The 14225-nt window shown below is 44.5% G+C and overlaps 1 protein-coding gene and 1 pseudogene across 1 annotated transcript; both read left to right on the top strand.

Moving 5' to 3' along the window:
• Positions 1 to 303: 303 nt before the first annotated feature.
• On the top strand, positions 304 to 11756 carry LOC100978392 (gamma-crystallin C). The gene is made up of 4 exons (XM_003820816.4): positions 304 to 852; positions 10022 to 10109; positions 10210 to 10452; positions 11418 to 11756. Exons 2-4 carry the CDS (start codon positions 10101 to 10103, stop codon positions 11688 to 11690), a joined length of 525 nt encoding a protein of 174 aa, XP_003820864.1. The 5' UTR covers positions 304 to 852; positions 10022 to 10100; the 3' UTR covers positions 11691 to 11756.
• On the top strand, positions 2209 to 4527 carry LOC100989840 (replication factor C subunit 2-like; annotated as a pseudogene).
• Positions 11757 to 14225: the final 2469 nt, after the last annotated feature.

Below are 14225 nucleotides of genomic sequence, written 5' to 3'. Positions count from 1 at the left end.
GCGTGGTGGCTCACGCCGGTAATCCCAACACGTTGGGAGGCCGAGGCAGGCAGATCCCTTGAGCCCAGCAGTGTAAGGTTCTTGTATCGGTTCCAACCCCAAGAGCGCGTCCACAGACAACACGAGGAGGTGTGGAGCAATAAGCTGTTTTAAGAAGCGCCTGGGTGCGCCTGGGTGCAGGAAGGCCGAGGCTTAAAATGGCGTCAGCACCAAGTGAGGATGGGGCAAAAGTTTTATAGTCTCCTGTAAACAGGAAGTGTCCTAGTCTGACGTAAGTGCTACGTTGTACCCGGATGGCCTCTTTCTCGATCTTCAGGGGTACGTGTCTTCCAGCCGGCTCTCTTCCTGCTTCTGCTATCTTGCTGGCGCACACTGCTGACACAAGTGGCCTTGCGCCTTGGGACTGGGCCTGAGAAGGAAGGGGTTACTCATCCCCTTAAGCTTTCAGACCCTGGGGAGAATCATACAAGGAGTTTGAGACCACCCTGGGCAACATAGCAAAACGCCATCTCTGTTAAAAAAAGAAAAAAGAAAAAAGTTTATATAGTAAGGATAAAAAGAAAATATTTTTGTACAGCTATACAATGTTTGTGTTTTAAGCTAAATATTACCACAAAAGTGTCAAAAAGGCTTAAAATGTTAAAAAGTTTATAAAGTTACAAAGTTACAGTATGCTAATGTTAGTTTATTATTGAAGAAAGAAAAGCATTTTAAAAAAATGTTGTGTACCCTAAGTGCACAGTGTGTATAAAGTCTACAGTGGTGTACAGTAATGTCCTAGGCCTTCACATTCATTCACCCTCCTCACTGACTCACCCAGAGCAACTTCCAGTCCTGCAAGCTCCATTCATGGTAAGTGTCCTATACAGGTGTACAATCTTTTTTTTTTGAGACAGAGTATCACTCTGTCACCCAGGCTGGAGTGCAGTGGTGTGATTTTGGCTAACCGCAAGCTCTGCCTCCTGGGTTCATGCCATTCTCTTGCCTCAGCCTCCCGAGTAGCTGGGACTACAGGCACCCACCACCACGCCCAGCTAATTTTTTTTGTATTTTTAGTAGAGACGGGGTTTCACCGTGTTAGCCAGAATGGTCTCTATCTCCTGACCTCGTGATCCGCCCACCTTGGCCTCCCAAAGTGCTGAGATTACAGGCGTGAGCCACTGTGCCTGGCCAGGTGTACAGTTTTTTATCATTTATACCATATTTCTTGTTGGGAACAGGCTCCCCCAAATCTGGCCATAAACTGGCCCCAAAACTAGCCATAAACAAAATCTCTGCAGCACTGTGACATGTTCATGAGGCCCATAACGCCCACGCTGGAAGGTTGTGGGTTTACTGGAATGAGGACAAGGAACACCTGGCCCACCCAGCGCGGAAAACCGCTTAAAAGCATTCTTAAACCATGAACAATAGCATGAGCGATCTGTGCCTTAAGGGCATGTTCCTGCTGCAGATAACTAGCCAGACCCACCCCTTTATTTCGGCCCATCCCTTCGTTTCCCATAAGGGATACTTTTAGTTAATCGAGTATCTGTAGAAACAATGCTAATGACTGGCTTGCTGTTAATAAATACATGGGTAATCTCTGTTTGGGGCTCTCAGCTCTGAAGGCTGTGAGGCCCCTGATTTCCCACTTTACACCTCTATATTTCTGTGTGTGTGTCTTTAATTCCTCTAGCGCCACTGAGTTAGGCTGTCCCCGATAGAGCTGGTCTCCCATTTCTACTGTACCTTTTCTATGTTTAGATTTGTTTAGATACACAAATACTAGTGTGGTAGGCTGATCCATCTAGGTTTGTGTTAGTACACTCTATGATGTTCACACAACAATGAAATTTCTCAAAATGTATCCCATTGATAAGAGATGCATGGGGGAAGAGGAGGCTAGAGAATGTAGGCATGGGCCGGGCGTAGTGGCTTACTCCTGTAATCCCAGCAATTTGGGAGCCCGAGGCGGGAGGATTGCTTGAGCCCAGGAGCTCGAGACCAGCCTGGGCAACATAGTGAGACCTCATCTCTACAAAAAATAAACAAAATTAGCCGGGCATGGTAGCAGGCACCTGTGGTCCCAAATTCTCGGGAAGCTGAAGTGGGAGAATCCCCTGAGCCAGAGAGATAGAGGCTGCAGTGATCCAAGATCACGCCACTGTGCTCCAGCCTGGGCAACAGAGCGAGACCTTATCTCAAAAAAATAAAAAGAGCTAGAGAATGGAGGTGCAAGTGAGTAGCGGTGGTGCAGGCGAGCTTGCAGCCCAAGACCCTGCCTCTGCCCTCAGCAAGGCCCCTGGCAGGGCCAACGACTGCAAGCTGCATGGTGAGGGCCCAGGTCATAAGGAATGGGCACATCTGGATGTGAGAGTGGGGTTGAAAAATATAGGCCAGTAAAGCTGAATGAAAATGGCAGGAATGAATACACTGTGGGCAGGCTGGAGATCTTTGCAAGAGAAGGGAATATGCCTCACATCATCTTTGCTGGCCCCCTGGGAACTGACAAAGTTATAAGCATCCTGGGCCCAGCACTGAAGGATGCCATGCTGGAACTCAGTGCTTCAAATGGGCATTGACGTTGCGAGGAATAAAATCAAAATGTTTGCTTGACAAAAAGTCATCCTTCCCAAAGGTCAACATAAGATCATCTTCCTGGATGAAGCAGACAGCATAACTGATGGAGTCCAGCAAGCCTTCAGGGGAACCATTGAAATCTGCTCTAAAACGACTCACTGTGTTCTTGCTTTTAATGCTTCAGATAAGATCACCGGAAGGCCCATGTGACAGCAGCATAGATGAAGGATCAGAGAGAGGCCAAATTGGGGTTTGGACATCATGAAGAAGCTGTTGTAGTAGTCTAAGGAGAAGATAAAGGAGAGTTTTAGAATTCTACATTTGTCTGACTGGTGGTTCTTAGCTCCAGCTGCAGGTCAGCATCTCCAGTGGAGGTTTAAAGAAACTGTGAGTGTCCTGTTCCTACCCCCAGCCAGACCGAATTGTCATTTGCCCAGAAGGGCCCAACGCCCAGCACACATTGTGATTCCAGAGTCTTCCTGGGCCTGAATTGACTCATCTGAGGGCTTGTGGCACATGGATGTCTGCCTTGGAGGATCATGTCTCCATCTGAAAGCCCTGGCCAGCCAAGGCCATGCTGGGGCAGTGCTGGCTGAGGCCTCTGTCTGATTTGCACTTCAGCTGGGTGATTTGGGGAAGGATCTTAAAAAGCTGGAGTTCACTCTAGATTAGATGTTAGCAGAAAGCAGGGTTAATTTTGTGATTAGTTATCTCAAGAAATCTTACCCATGGGGAGGGGAGACTAGAACACGGATAAACCTGTAATCCATAAAGAAGTAGCAGTTAATCATTTTGACTGAGAGAGAGAGGGCTTGGAATTTTGAGAGTGGAGCATTGACTTTGTTTTTGTCTGCGCTTAGACAAAGTTAAGAAGTGGCCTTATTTTATCTCATTTCATCATGGTCTCGGAATAGCCTTGTCTGAAGTTGTTATTCTGTGAGACTGTTTATGTCTAATAGGGGAGTAACATGTCCTTACTGTGAGTGCCAGGCCAGCATCTGAATGTCAGAGCCTGCTCTTTTTTCTCACTTTTTTTCTCATTAATCAGACTATAGTCCATAGAGATAACTCATGCTCTGAGTGGTTATGTAATTTGCCATGGAGCTAATCAGTGGGCCTTCTGAGTGTAGGCGGCCTGAGTCCAAAGCTCACACTCTTGCCCGTGAAGCTTTATAGCCTCCCTCATGCTTGGAAAAGGAAAAGCAATTTATAAAGCAATACTTTATACTTTGGTTAATACTTTGACATTTAGCCTTGTTTTTACTGCATTTCTCTTAAGCACCTGCTGCGAAAGAGGAGTCGCACCACCAGCATGGCTGGGCTGTGTGGATTATGCAGCTGCATCCTCGTAATCAAAGCACTAATAGGGTGATGCCAGCCTCTGAGGGAAACCTCACTGCCTTCCTGTCTCTGTTCAGAGGCCACTGGATCCCAGTGCATAGTCCTCCGCTACACAAAGCTGACCGATGCCCAGACCAGTGTGAGGCTGATGAATGCTAGAGAGAAGGGTACAGTTCTGTACACTGACTTTGGCCTAGAAGCCATCATCTTCATGGCCCAGGGAGACATGAGACAGGCCCTGAACAACTTGCAGTCCATCTTCCCAGGATCGGGCTTCAGTTACAGCGAGAAGTGTGTTCAGGGTCTGTGACGAGCCCCAGCCCCTGCTCATGAAGGAGATGATCCAGCACTGTGTGAATGCCCATGTCAAGGAAACCTACAAGATTCCCGCTCACCTATGGCATCTGGGCTACTCACCAGAAGATGTCATTGGCAACATCTTCCAAGTGTGTAAAACTTTCCAAATGGCAGAATAACTGATAAAGTGGAGTTTGTCAAGGAAATTGGATACACTGGTATGAAAGCAGCGGAGGAGTGAACTCCCTTCTGCAGACAATGGGGCTCCTGGCCAGGCTACGTCAGAAGACAATGGCCCCAGTGGCCATAGAGCAGAGGCTTTATTGATTGAGTTACAAGAGTCCTAATCCCTGCAATACAGGAGGTGCAGCCTTCTGAAGTGAAGGGGGAAGCGTGGGTGGGGAATGCCACCTTAAGCTGGTGCCAGCATACACCATACTTTAAACCCTCGTGGTTTTCACGTTGCTTCTAGCTGATCTCTGCTCCATGAGTGTTTGCATTCAACCTCAGACTCACTGACGAGTGATGGAGCAGGGCAGAAAGGCTCAGAGAAGCTCAGGGCAGGCACCTGATCTGTGTGTGAGTTGACATTTAGCTCATAAAGCCTTGCAGTGTTTGTTGTAAGGTGACCACATGAGGCCTCAAGGAAAACCAGCTTCCTGTCTCTGCCCTTGCTTGTTCCTCCCCTTCTACTTGTGGCCCCAAGCAGCCTGCAAGTAGGAAGATGACTAGAGAGTAGATTGGACAAGCTAATCTCAGTTCTTCTAGAAGCATGAAGGGACCAGTTCCCTGGGGTGAGGGCAGAGTTTGCTGTAATTTATTTAGATAGACTTCTCAAAACCAGGGCAATAAGCCCTTCAGGAAGGGCTTGCTGAGGGGGTGCTGACTGGCAAAGCACCACACAAAAACCCCAGCATGATGCCTTTCCCATGTCCTCGAGGGAACTCTTGGCCTTCACTTTAGAATTCCCCAGTGAATTTTATATTAATTTGTAGAACTGCCTTTTTATTTGCAAGGGTACTATTTTTTCCCATTTTTTAAAATTAAAATTGCAATCATATAAAAAAGAGATGCATGACTGCATAGGATACCACCGTATATTAATTGCTAAGAAGCAGGAAGGTGGGTGGTAAAATCAACTGCTGGCTGGACCTCAGACACCAGCAAAACTCTAGAATTGGCTACCGCTGTTGTAATATTAATTTCTCATCTCAGAAGAAATAAAAATTAGAATTACTAAGGAGTGGAAGGACTTAGGGCACAACACAGCATTCCTGGTTTTTCCCTTTTGCTTATTATCTCTATTGTTATAAAGGCCCATTATGGCTGGGTGTGGTGGCTCACACCTGTAATTCCAGCACTTTGGGAGGCCGAGGTGGGCAGATCACCTGAGGTCAGGAGTTCAAGACCAGCCTGGCCAACATGGTGAAACCCTGACTCTACTAAAGGTACAAAAATTAGCTGGGTGTGGTGGCAGGCGCCTGTAATCCCAGCTACTCGGGAGGCTGAGAGGCAGGATAATCACTTGAACCCAGGAGGCAGAGGTTGAAGTGAGCCAAGATCGCGCCACTGCACTCCAACCTGGGTGACAAGAGCAAGATTTCATCTCAAAAAAAAAAAAAGAAGGCCGGGCACAGTGGCTCACTCTTGTAATCCCAGCACTTTGGGAGGCCGAGGTGGGCGGATCACAAGGTCAGGAGATCGAGACCATGGTGAAACCCCGTCTCTACTAAAAATACAAAAAATTAGCCGGGCGTGGTGGCGGGCGCCTGTAGTCCCAGCTACTCGGAGAGGCTGAGGCAGGAGAATGGTGTGAACCCGGGAGGCGGAGCTTGCAGTGAACCGAGATCGCGCCACTGCACTCCAGCCTGGGTGACACAGCGAGACTCCGCCTCAAAAAAAAAAAAAAAAAGCCCCATTAAATCGATCAAGTGCAGGGTGCCTGTGTCATCCTACACATCGAAAGTTGCACATCCTGAACTTCGATGTGAGTGTGTTATGCCTGTGTATATTGAACATTTGAAACAGGCTCCATAGACCATTATAATAATAAATTTCAGACAAGGAATAACATTCACACATCCCCCCTCCCGGGCATTTATTGAGTAACCTTTCTGTGCCAGTCCTCTAAGCCAATTAGTGAGAACACAAAAATAAAGATGGAATAGACTCTGCCTTTATGGGGCTCTCCCATCTATTTTGAGGGACTGATGTCTAAACAAAATAATTAGATAAGTGATAGTTACCATTATAGTGGTATGAACATGAGGAGCCACGGAGGCAGTAGTTAATTCAGCCCAGAAGATTAGGAAGGGTTCAGGAAAATCTTTTACAGACAAACTGACGCTTGAGCTGAGACTTGAAGAAAGGGTAAAATTTTTCTGGTTGAAAAATAAACTGGTGTCTCATTGAGAAGGATCAATATGTTGAAAAACAAGAACAACATGAAATAACATTGTGCATTTGGGAAATGACAAGCGGTTTGGCGTGATCGATCAGAAAGCGTGGGGACAGACAGCAGAGGCCAGGTCTAGGATGCTGCACTAAGGGATCAATATTGGATCCTGGAGACAATGGGAGTCCGTGAAATTTTTCAAGCAAATGAACAGCATGACTTGATGTGTTTTGATTCTCATCACCCCAGCATCTGTCCGAGTGCAGTTTGGAGGAAGACAACACTGGGCAGAGTCAGGAGGCTGTTGAAAGTCCAGCTGAGATATGATAAGACCCTATGTAAGGCAGCTACAATGGCAGGGGTTTGGGGGTGGGAGGTGGTTGGGGCAGAGGAGAGAAGGAGAAAGATTTGAAAAAAGGTTAGAGAAATACAAGACTATGCCATTATGGAACAAGAGCGATGTTCTGTAATATGCACTTTCTGGCCCCTTTATTGCTTTTCCTGTCTTCTTACCAGTGCTCTAATTTAAGTGCTGGTATCTCTGCTCTGATTCTCTCACTGTGTACATATGAAACTTTATAGAACAAGAAAGAGTGCTGGCCAGGCGCGGCGACTCACGCCTGTAATCCTAGCACTTTGGGAGGCCGAGGTGGGCAGATCACGAGGTCAGGAGATCGAGACCATCCTGGCTAACACGGTGAAACCCTGTCCCTACTAAAAATACAAAAAAAAAAATTAACCAGGCGTGGTCATGGGTGCCTGTAGTCCCAGCTACTCAGGAGGCTGAGGCAGGAGAATTGCTTGAACCCAGGAGGCGGAGGTTGCAGTGAGCTGAGATCACGCCACGGCACTCCAGCCTGGGCGACAGAGCGAGACACCGTCTCAAAAAAAAAAAAGAGTGCTACAAAACAGACAGCACATCTGCCTTTAAGTCTAACGAGAATGTTAGGCGGGGCACAGTGACTCACGCCTGTAATCCCAGCACTTTGAGAGGCAGAGGAAAATGGATTGCTTGAGGAGATCAAGACCAGACTGGGCAACATAGTGAGACCCTGTCTCTACATAAAGAAAATACAAAAAAATTAGCTGGGCATGGTGGCATGCACCTGTAGTCCCAGCTACTCAAGAGACTGAGGTGGGAGCTTGAGCTTGAGCGTGGGAGGCAGAAACTGCAGTGAGCTGAGATTGTGTCCCTGCACTCTAGCCTGGACAACAGAGCAGAACTCTGTCTCAAAAAATAAATAAATAGAATTAAGAGAATGTTAGTACAATTCCTAATAAGGCATTGCCTAGGGATGGCTAAAATACATGATTTCCTTGTCAAAACATGAGGGGATAAACCACAGCAGTGTTTTGGCCCAAGAACCATTTGGTGCTCATTAAAAATATAGGTTCTGGGCTGGGCATGGTGGCTCATGCCTGTAATCCCAGCACTTTGGGAGACCGAGGTGAGTGGATCACCTGAGGTCAGAAATTCGAGACCATCATGGCCAACATAGCAAAACCCTGTCTCCAATAAAAATACAAAAATTAGCCGGGCGTGGTGACCCGTGCCTATAATCTCAGCTACTCAGGAAGCTGAGGCAGAAGAATCACTTGAACCCGGGAAGCAGAGGTTGCAGTGAGCTGAGATCGCACCACTGCACTCCAGCCTGGGTAACAGAGCAAGACTCCATCTCAAAAAATAAAATAAAATAAATAAAATAAAAAATAAAAATGTAGGTTCTGAGGTCTTCTCCTGATCTAATGATGCAGGATTTGGCCAAAAGATCAAGATGGTAATTTGCGTTTTTAATAAGCAAGGTGATTCTTAGGCACACTGGAGTTTGAAAACCACCCGATGGTTTCAAAAGTCCCTTCAAGCCTAATTTTTCTTTAATCACAAATGACTTCATAGAGGATACATTTTTTCAGGAATCTTTGAGAGGATTAAATATCTTTGAGAGGGATAAACAGGGTGAAGTCAGCCTTAACAATGTCACTCTATTACTAATAACAACATTTATTCAGTGTTCATTTGTGCCAAGTATGTGCCAAATGCCTGATACACATAATCCCACTTATTCATGTCAATGTCCTTTAGCTAAAGACCACCAGGGACACACCTGTCTTTAAACAAGTTGAGCTTATTACTTGTTGCAGCAAGGGAGGACATGCTCCTTGAGGAAGCATGGAGTGTCTCAGTAAGAGAGCTCAGAAAGAAACTGTTATAGGATTTGCACTTCAGTTGTGCGATTTGGGGAAGGAGCTAAAAAAGTTGGAGTTCACTCCAGATTAGATGTTAGCAGAAAGCAGGGTTAATTTTGTGATTAGTTATCTCAAGAAATCTTACCCGTAGGGAGGGGAGACTAGAACACGGATAAACCTGTAATCCATAAAGAAGTGGCAGTTAATCATTTTGGCTGAGAGAGTGAGGGCTTGGGATTTTGAGAGTGGAGCATTGACTTTGTTTTCGTCTGCGCTTAGGCAAAGTTAAGAAGTGGATTTATTTTATCTCATTTCATCCTGGTCTCGGAGTAGCCTTGTCTGAAGTTGTTATTCTGTGAGACTGTTTATGTCTAATAGGGGAGTAACATGTCCTCACTGCGAGTGCCAGGCCAGCATCTGAATGTCAGAGCCTGCTCTTTTTTCTCACTTTTTTTCTCATTAATCAGACTATAGTCCATGAGATAACTCCTGCTCTGAGTGGTTATATAATTTGCCATGGAGCTAATCAGTGGGCCTTCTGAGTGCAGGCGGCCTGAGTCCAAAGCTCACACTCTTGCCCGTGAAGCTTTATGGCCTCCCTCACGCTTGAAAAAGGGAAAGCAATCTATAAAGTAGTACACGGTACTTCTCAGTCTTGGGCCCAGTGACCATAGAAACCTTTCCCTTGCTTGTTATCGTAAGTTCACTACCAGGGACTGATCTCTAGTTAGACGACGTGCCCACGAAAGGCATAGTTAAAAGCTGTCTTAAAGCATTGGGTTAACGAAGTCAAAACTAGCCAAGATAAGAATCTAGATTTGTGTCCGGCCCTGGACTGGAAAATTGTGTAAAGACAAAAATGTAAGGTAGAGCAGTCTCTGCCATCCAGGGAAATGAGTCAGTGCTTGTGGCATTCTACCTCAGCAACCTCTCTGGAATCCTGGAGCAATTCTATAATGGCATAGATCTTTCCCAGAAAATTCACAGGGAATAATTCAATCATATAGACAGAGCCACGAATTTCAGGTCAAAAGTTCAGACTGATGCACAGATAAATTTAGAAAACACTAACAATCCAAATAAAAGCAACACAGAGCAGTATGTACAGGACAGCGTTAGAATATACCAGAGAACAAGGACACAATCTACAATCATTTCCAGTGAATGCAGGATGTTAAAGAGATGCATAAAATCCCCTTACCGCTGAGGGCCCCTTTTGTGTTGTTCTTGCCAACGCAGCAGCCATCCTGCTATATAGACTGGCTGTGCAGCCGCAGGCCCCATCACACTGAACTCGCATCATCCGTGTCAACCAGCCATGGGGAAGGTGAGCAGAACACAAATTAAATAAAATGAAAAAAAAGTTGCCTTTATATAATGCCTGTTAGGAGCAAATAATGTAATTCGGAACGATTCTTCCTTTGCAGATCACCTTCTATGAGGACAGGGCCTTCCAGGGCCGCAGCTACGAAACCACCACTGACTGCCCCAACCTGCAGACGTATTTCAGCCGCTGCAACTCCATCCGGGTGGAGAGCGGCTGCTGGATGCTCTATGAGCGTCCCAACTACCAAGGTCAACAATACTTGCTGCGGCGAGGGGAGTACCCCGACTACCAGCAATGGATGGGCCTCAGCGACTCCATCCGCTCCTGTTGTCTCATCCCCCAAGTAAGTTTTCTAGATTTCCATCATGCCGCCAGAGTCCCCACTGTATTGTCAATGTGGGTTACAGGGAGGGAGATTTGCATTTAAAAACACCTAAGGGTTAGATGGACATCAGAGACCTGCATAAGCCAGATAGATAACATGCACAAAAACAGCAGAGAATGTAAGGAAGAACCCACTTAGAGGAAGAATCCGTTTTACTTGAAATTTTTGCTACCAATAAGTCAATTAAAAGAGGTCTGTAACAAATGTAATATCATAATGGGATATAAAACAAAACTTGCAAATGGGAAGCTGGTTGGGCATAAAAAGATGGTATTTTTAACAAATTATTTTGTCTATAGTAAAAGAATTTCTAATGAATGAATTAGATAGATTCCACCATGGACTAGTAAACCTTCAAAGCTGTATTGTTAATATAGGCTATTCAAAGGTTGTGTCCAACTTTGGAAAAGGTAATTTTTCTTAATTTGGAAAATCAGTTAAATTCTCATTCCAAATGACTATTTAACTTTACACTGAAGTACAAGATTTTTTAAATCTTACTTTAGTGGTAAATTTATATGTTTGTAAATTTGGGAGATAATACCCTTACTAAAAGAATACTAGTGAAAATAAATTATTTCTATTTTTCCCCCCAAATGTAGTTTGAATTAACACAGGTAATTAGGAATCAAGATATCTCAGTTCTTGATGGATTCTAACTCAGAGTTTGAACCTCTTAAAAATTCCATCTCCTAAATAAGAATGAATTTCAGGTCAAATAGAAAATGAGCGTGCCAGTATTTAGGTGCTAGTGGAAGACAGATCCATGCGCAGCAACCACAGTAATCTACATTTTACACTATCTAAATTTTACAATGACAATTCCATGCCCCAACCTACCAAGTTCATCTGTTCTTTGGTTGGACAAATTCTGGAAGAGACTCATTTGCTTTTTTCCATCCTTCTTTCTGTGGACCGAGTAGACAGTCTCCCACAGGCTGCGGCTGTACGAGAGGGAAGACCACAAAGGCCTCATGATGGAGCTGAGTGAAGACTGCCCCAGCATCCAGGACCGCTTCCACCTCAGCGAGATCCGTTCCCTCCACGTGCTGGAGGGCTGCTGGGTCCTCTACGAGCTGCCCAACTACCGGGGGCGGCAGTACCTGCTGAGGCCCCAAGAGTACAGGCGGTGCCAGGACTGGGGAGCTATGGATGCTAAGGCAGGCTCTTTGCGGAGAGTGGTGAATTTGTATTAAAATAGCTTAACACTACCAATTTCCCATTTTGGAACCTAATAAATATTTAGTCTGCATTGCTGGCAATTGCTGACTTCTGTCATTCTTTCATTGTGCAAATCAGTTCACCTTTAAATGCTCCTTGTCAAAAGTTAAGAAGTGAATGGGGTGGGGGACGGGGTCTATTGGAGAAGAGCTTCAAGGTAGAGTGAGTTTGAACAAGCCTCGGACGTTGGGGTGGAGGCAGGGTGTAGCCTGCCCGAGAAAGAAAACGCAGGGCAATGCCAGAGACCTGGGAGAGGCTGACTGGCGAGAAGGGAGGCATTCAACTAAGCACCTTGAGGAACAATAGTTGGGAAGTTTCCTTCTAACCAAAAATGGGTTAGACAAAAGGCAAAGTCAGATGAGTGGAGAGGGCAAACTTAACTTGGCCAACAGCCTGATTAGACTATATAAAGGATTGTAGTTTTGTTTACTTTCAGACACAGTATTATATAACTAATGCCAGGGCCATCGCAGCCATTGCCGTACCTTTGAACAAAGCTAAAGACTATTCATCTTCTTTTGAAAATGGCTCCTGTCCAGAAGTGTAGCTCTCGGTCGGTACTACCCCTGGCCCAAATGCTGTGTCAACTATAGAAACTGCACATCAGTTTCATGGTGACCAGCTATTGCAAATAAATTAATAATAAGAGATACACATCAATCTTTTAAATAGATTTGCATGGTATAGTGTACCCCAAACATAAAAAATAACTACAAAAAACATCGTTCTGGCATAAGGACACATGTATACATATGTTTATCACAGCACTATTCATGACAGCAAAGACATGGAATCAACCTAAATGCCCATCAATGGTAGGCTGGATTTTACAAAGTGGTACATATATACGATGGAATACTATGCAGCCATAAAAAAGAATGAGACCCTGTCCTTTGCAGCAACATAGATGGAGCTGGAGGCCATTATCCTAAGCAAACTAACACAGGAACAGAAAACAAAATACCTCATGTTCTCGCTTCTAAGTGGGAGCTAAACTTTGAGTACATGTGGACAAGAAGAAAACAAGAGACGCTGGGGCCTGCTTGAGGTTGCAGGGTGGGAGGTTGGAGAGGATCAAAAAACTACCTGTCAGGTACTATACTTATCACCTGGGTGATAAAATAATCTGTACACCAAACCTTCACAACATGCAATTTACCTGTATTACAAACGTGGATACGTGCCCCTAAATCTAAAATAAAAGTTTAAATAAACAAATACGTAAGTCCTGTAACTACAAAATGGGCTCAAATTTAAAGGTGCTTTAAAGAAAGCCATAATTTCTGGAGCCTTTTATTAAACTAAAATCTGCTTGCTCATAAGCAAAGCCCTAAAAAGTAAAAATAAAAAAAAAAGAAAAAAGAAAGCAATTACAAGTCTTTTCATCAGCAGAGAATTTATTTATTTTAACTTAAAAATTTCCCTTCAAAGTAAAAGGCCTCCCATAATCTTACTACTGTACAAATTCTATAAAGAAGTTGAGGGGAGTCCTTCTGATGCCCCTCATTGCTAACTCTTGTTTATAGTTGGTGGGCACCCTTCTGGGATTTTCTCCTTGTTTATATAGCTCTCTCATAAAACACATGCTTCTTTTCTTTACAAAAATGGAATCATGCTATACATATTAGTCTGCAACTTGCTTTTAAAATGTATTATAATATGGACATATATCTAGGTCAGTATCTTATTCTGTTTGATGGTTGAATTGCATCCCATTGTTTGGAGGTCCCTTAGACCATTTCACCTTTGTCCGCTTAAGTGACTGGGCTTTTCCAATGTTGCTTTTACCAAAAATGCTGCAAAGAATAACATTGTACATATACGCTAATCCTGACATGCCATAATTTTAAAAAGATAGCCACCTAGAAGTGAGACTACCGGCTCATAGTGCAAGTTTATTTTATTTTATTTATTTATTTTTTGAGACATGGTCACACTCTGTTGTCCAGGATGGAGTGCAGTGGCACAAACCCAGCTCACTGCAGCCTCGACCTCACAGGCTCAAGCGATCCTCCCATCTCAGCCTCCTAAGTAGCTGGGGCTACAGGCGCGCACCACCATGCCTGACTAATTTTTTCACTTTTTTGTAGAGAAGGGGTCTCACTATGTTGCCAGGGCTGGTCTCAAACTCCTGGGCTCAAGTGACCCTCCCACCTTGGCCTCCGAAAGTGCTGGGATTACAGGTGTGAGCCACCACACCCAGCCACAAGTTTATTTTCCATTTCAATAGCCTCCAATTATTAGCCACTAGAGACTCTTAACTTCCTTGAGTTAGGATCCTTACCAATTTTTGAGCACCTACCATACGCCTGCTATATGTAGCAATGGGGATGAAGAAAACAATCAAAACAAAACAAAAAGGCATTTCCCTACCACCGCAGAGCTCTACATAGAAAGAATACAAAAAAAAAAAAAAAAGCAGCCAGAAAATAAGAATTAAAATAATTTGTATTGCACATAGTTGCTGTTTAATTCATAAATACCACTTACAAAGATTTATGACTCAAAGA

The sequence above is a fragment of the Pan paniscus genome, chromosome 13 (assembly GCF_029289425.2).
Source record: "Pan paniscus chromosome 13, NHGRI_mPanPan1-v2.0_pri, whole genome shotgun sequence".
Classification (NCBI taxonomy): Eukaryota; Metazoa; Chordata; class Mammalia; order Primates; family Hominidae; genus Pan; species Pan paniscus.
This window is presented reverse-complemented; position numbering and strand designations above follow the sequence as displayed.

Bases quoted from the DNA above. Each gene is read 5' to 3' on its own strand.
- LOC100978392 (XM_003820816.4), top strand. The intron at 10,453-11,417 runs GTAAGTTTTCTA...TGGACCGAGTAG, and splicing joins CCTGTTGTCTCATCCCCCAA to ACAGTCTCCCACAGGCTGCG.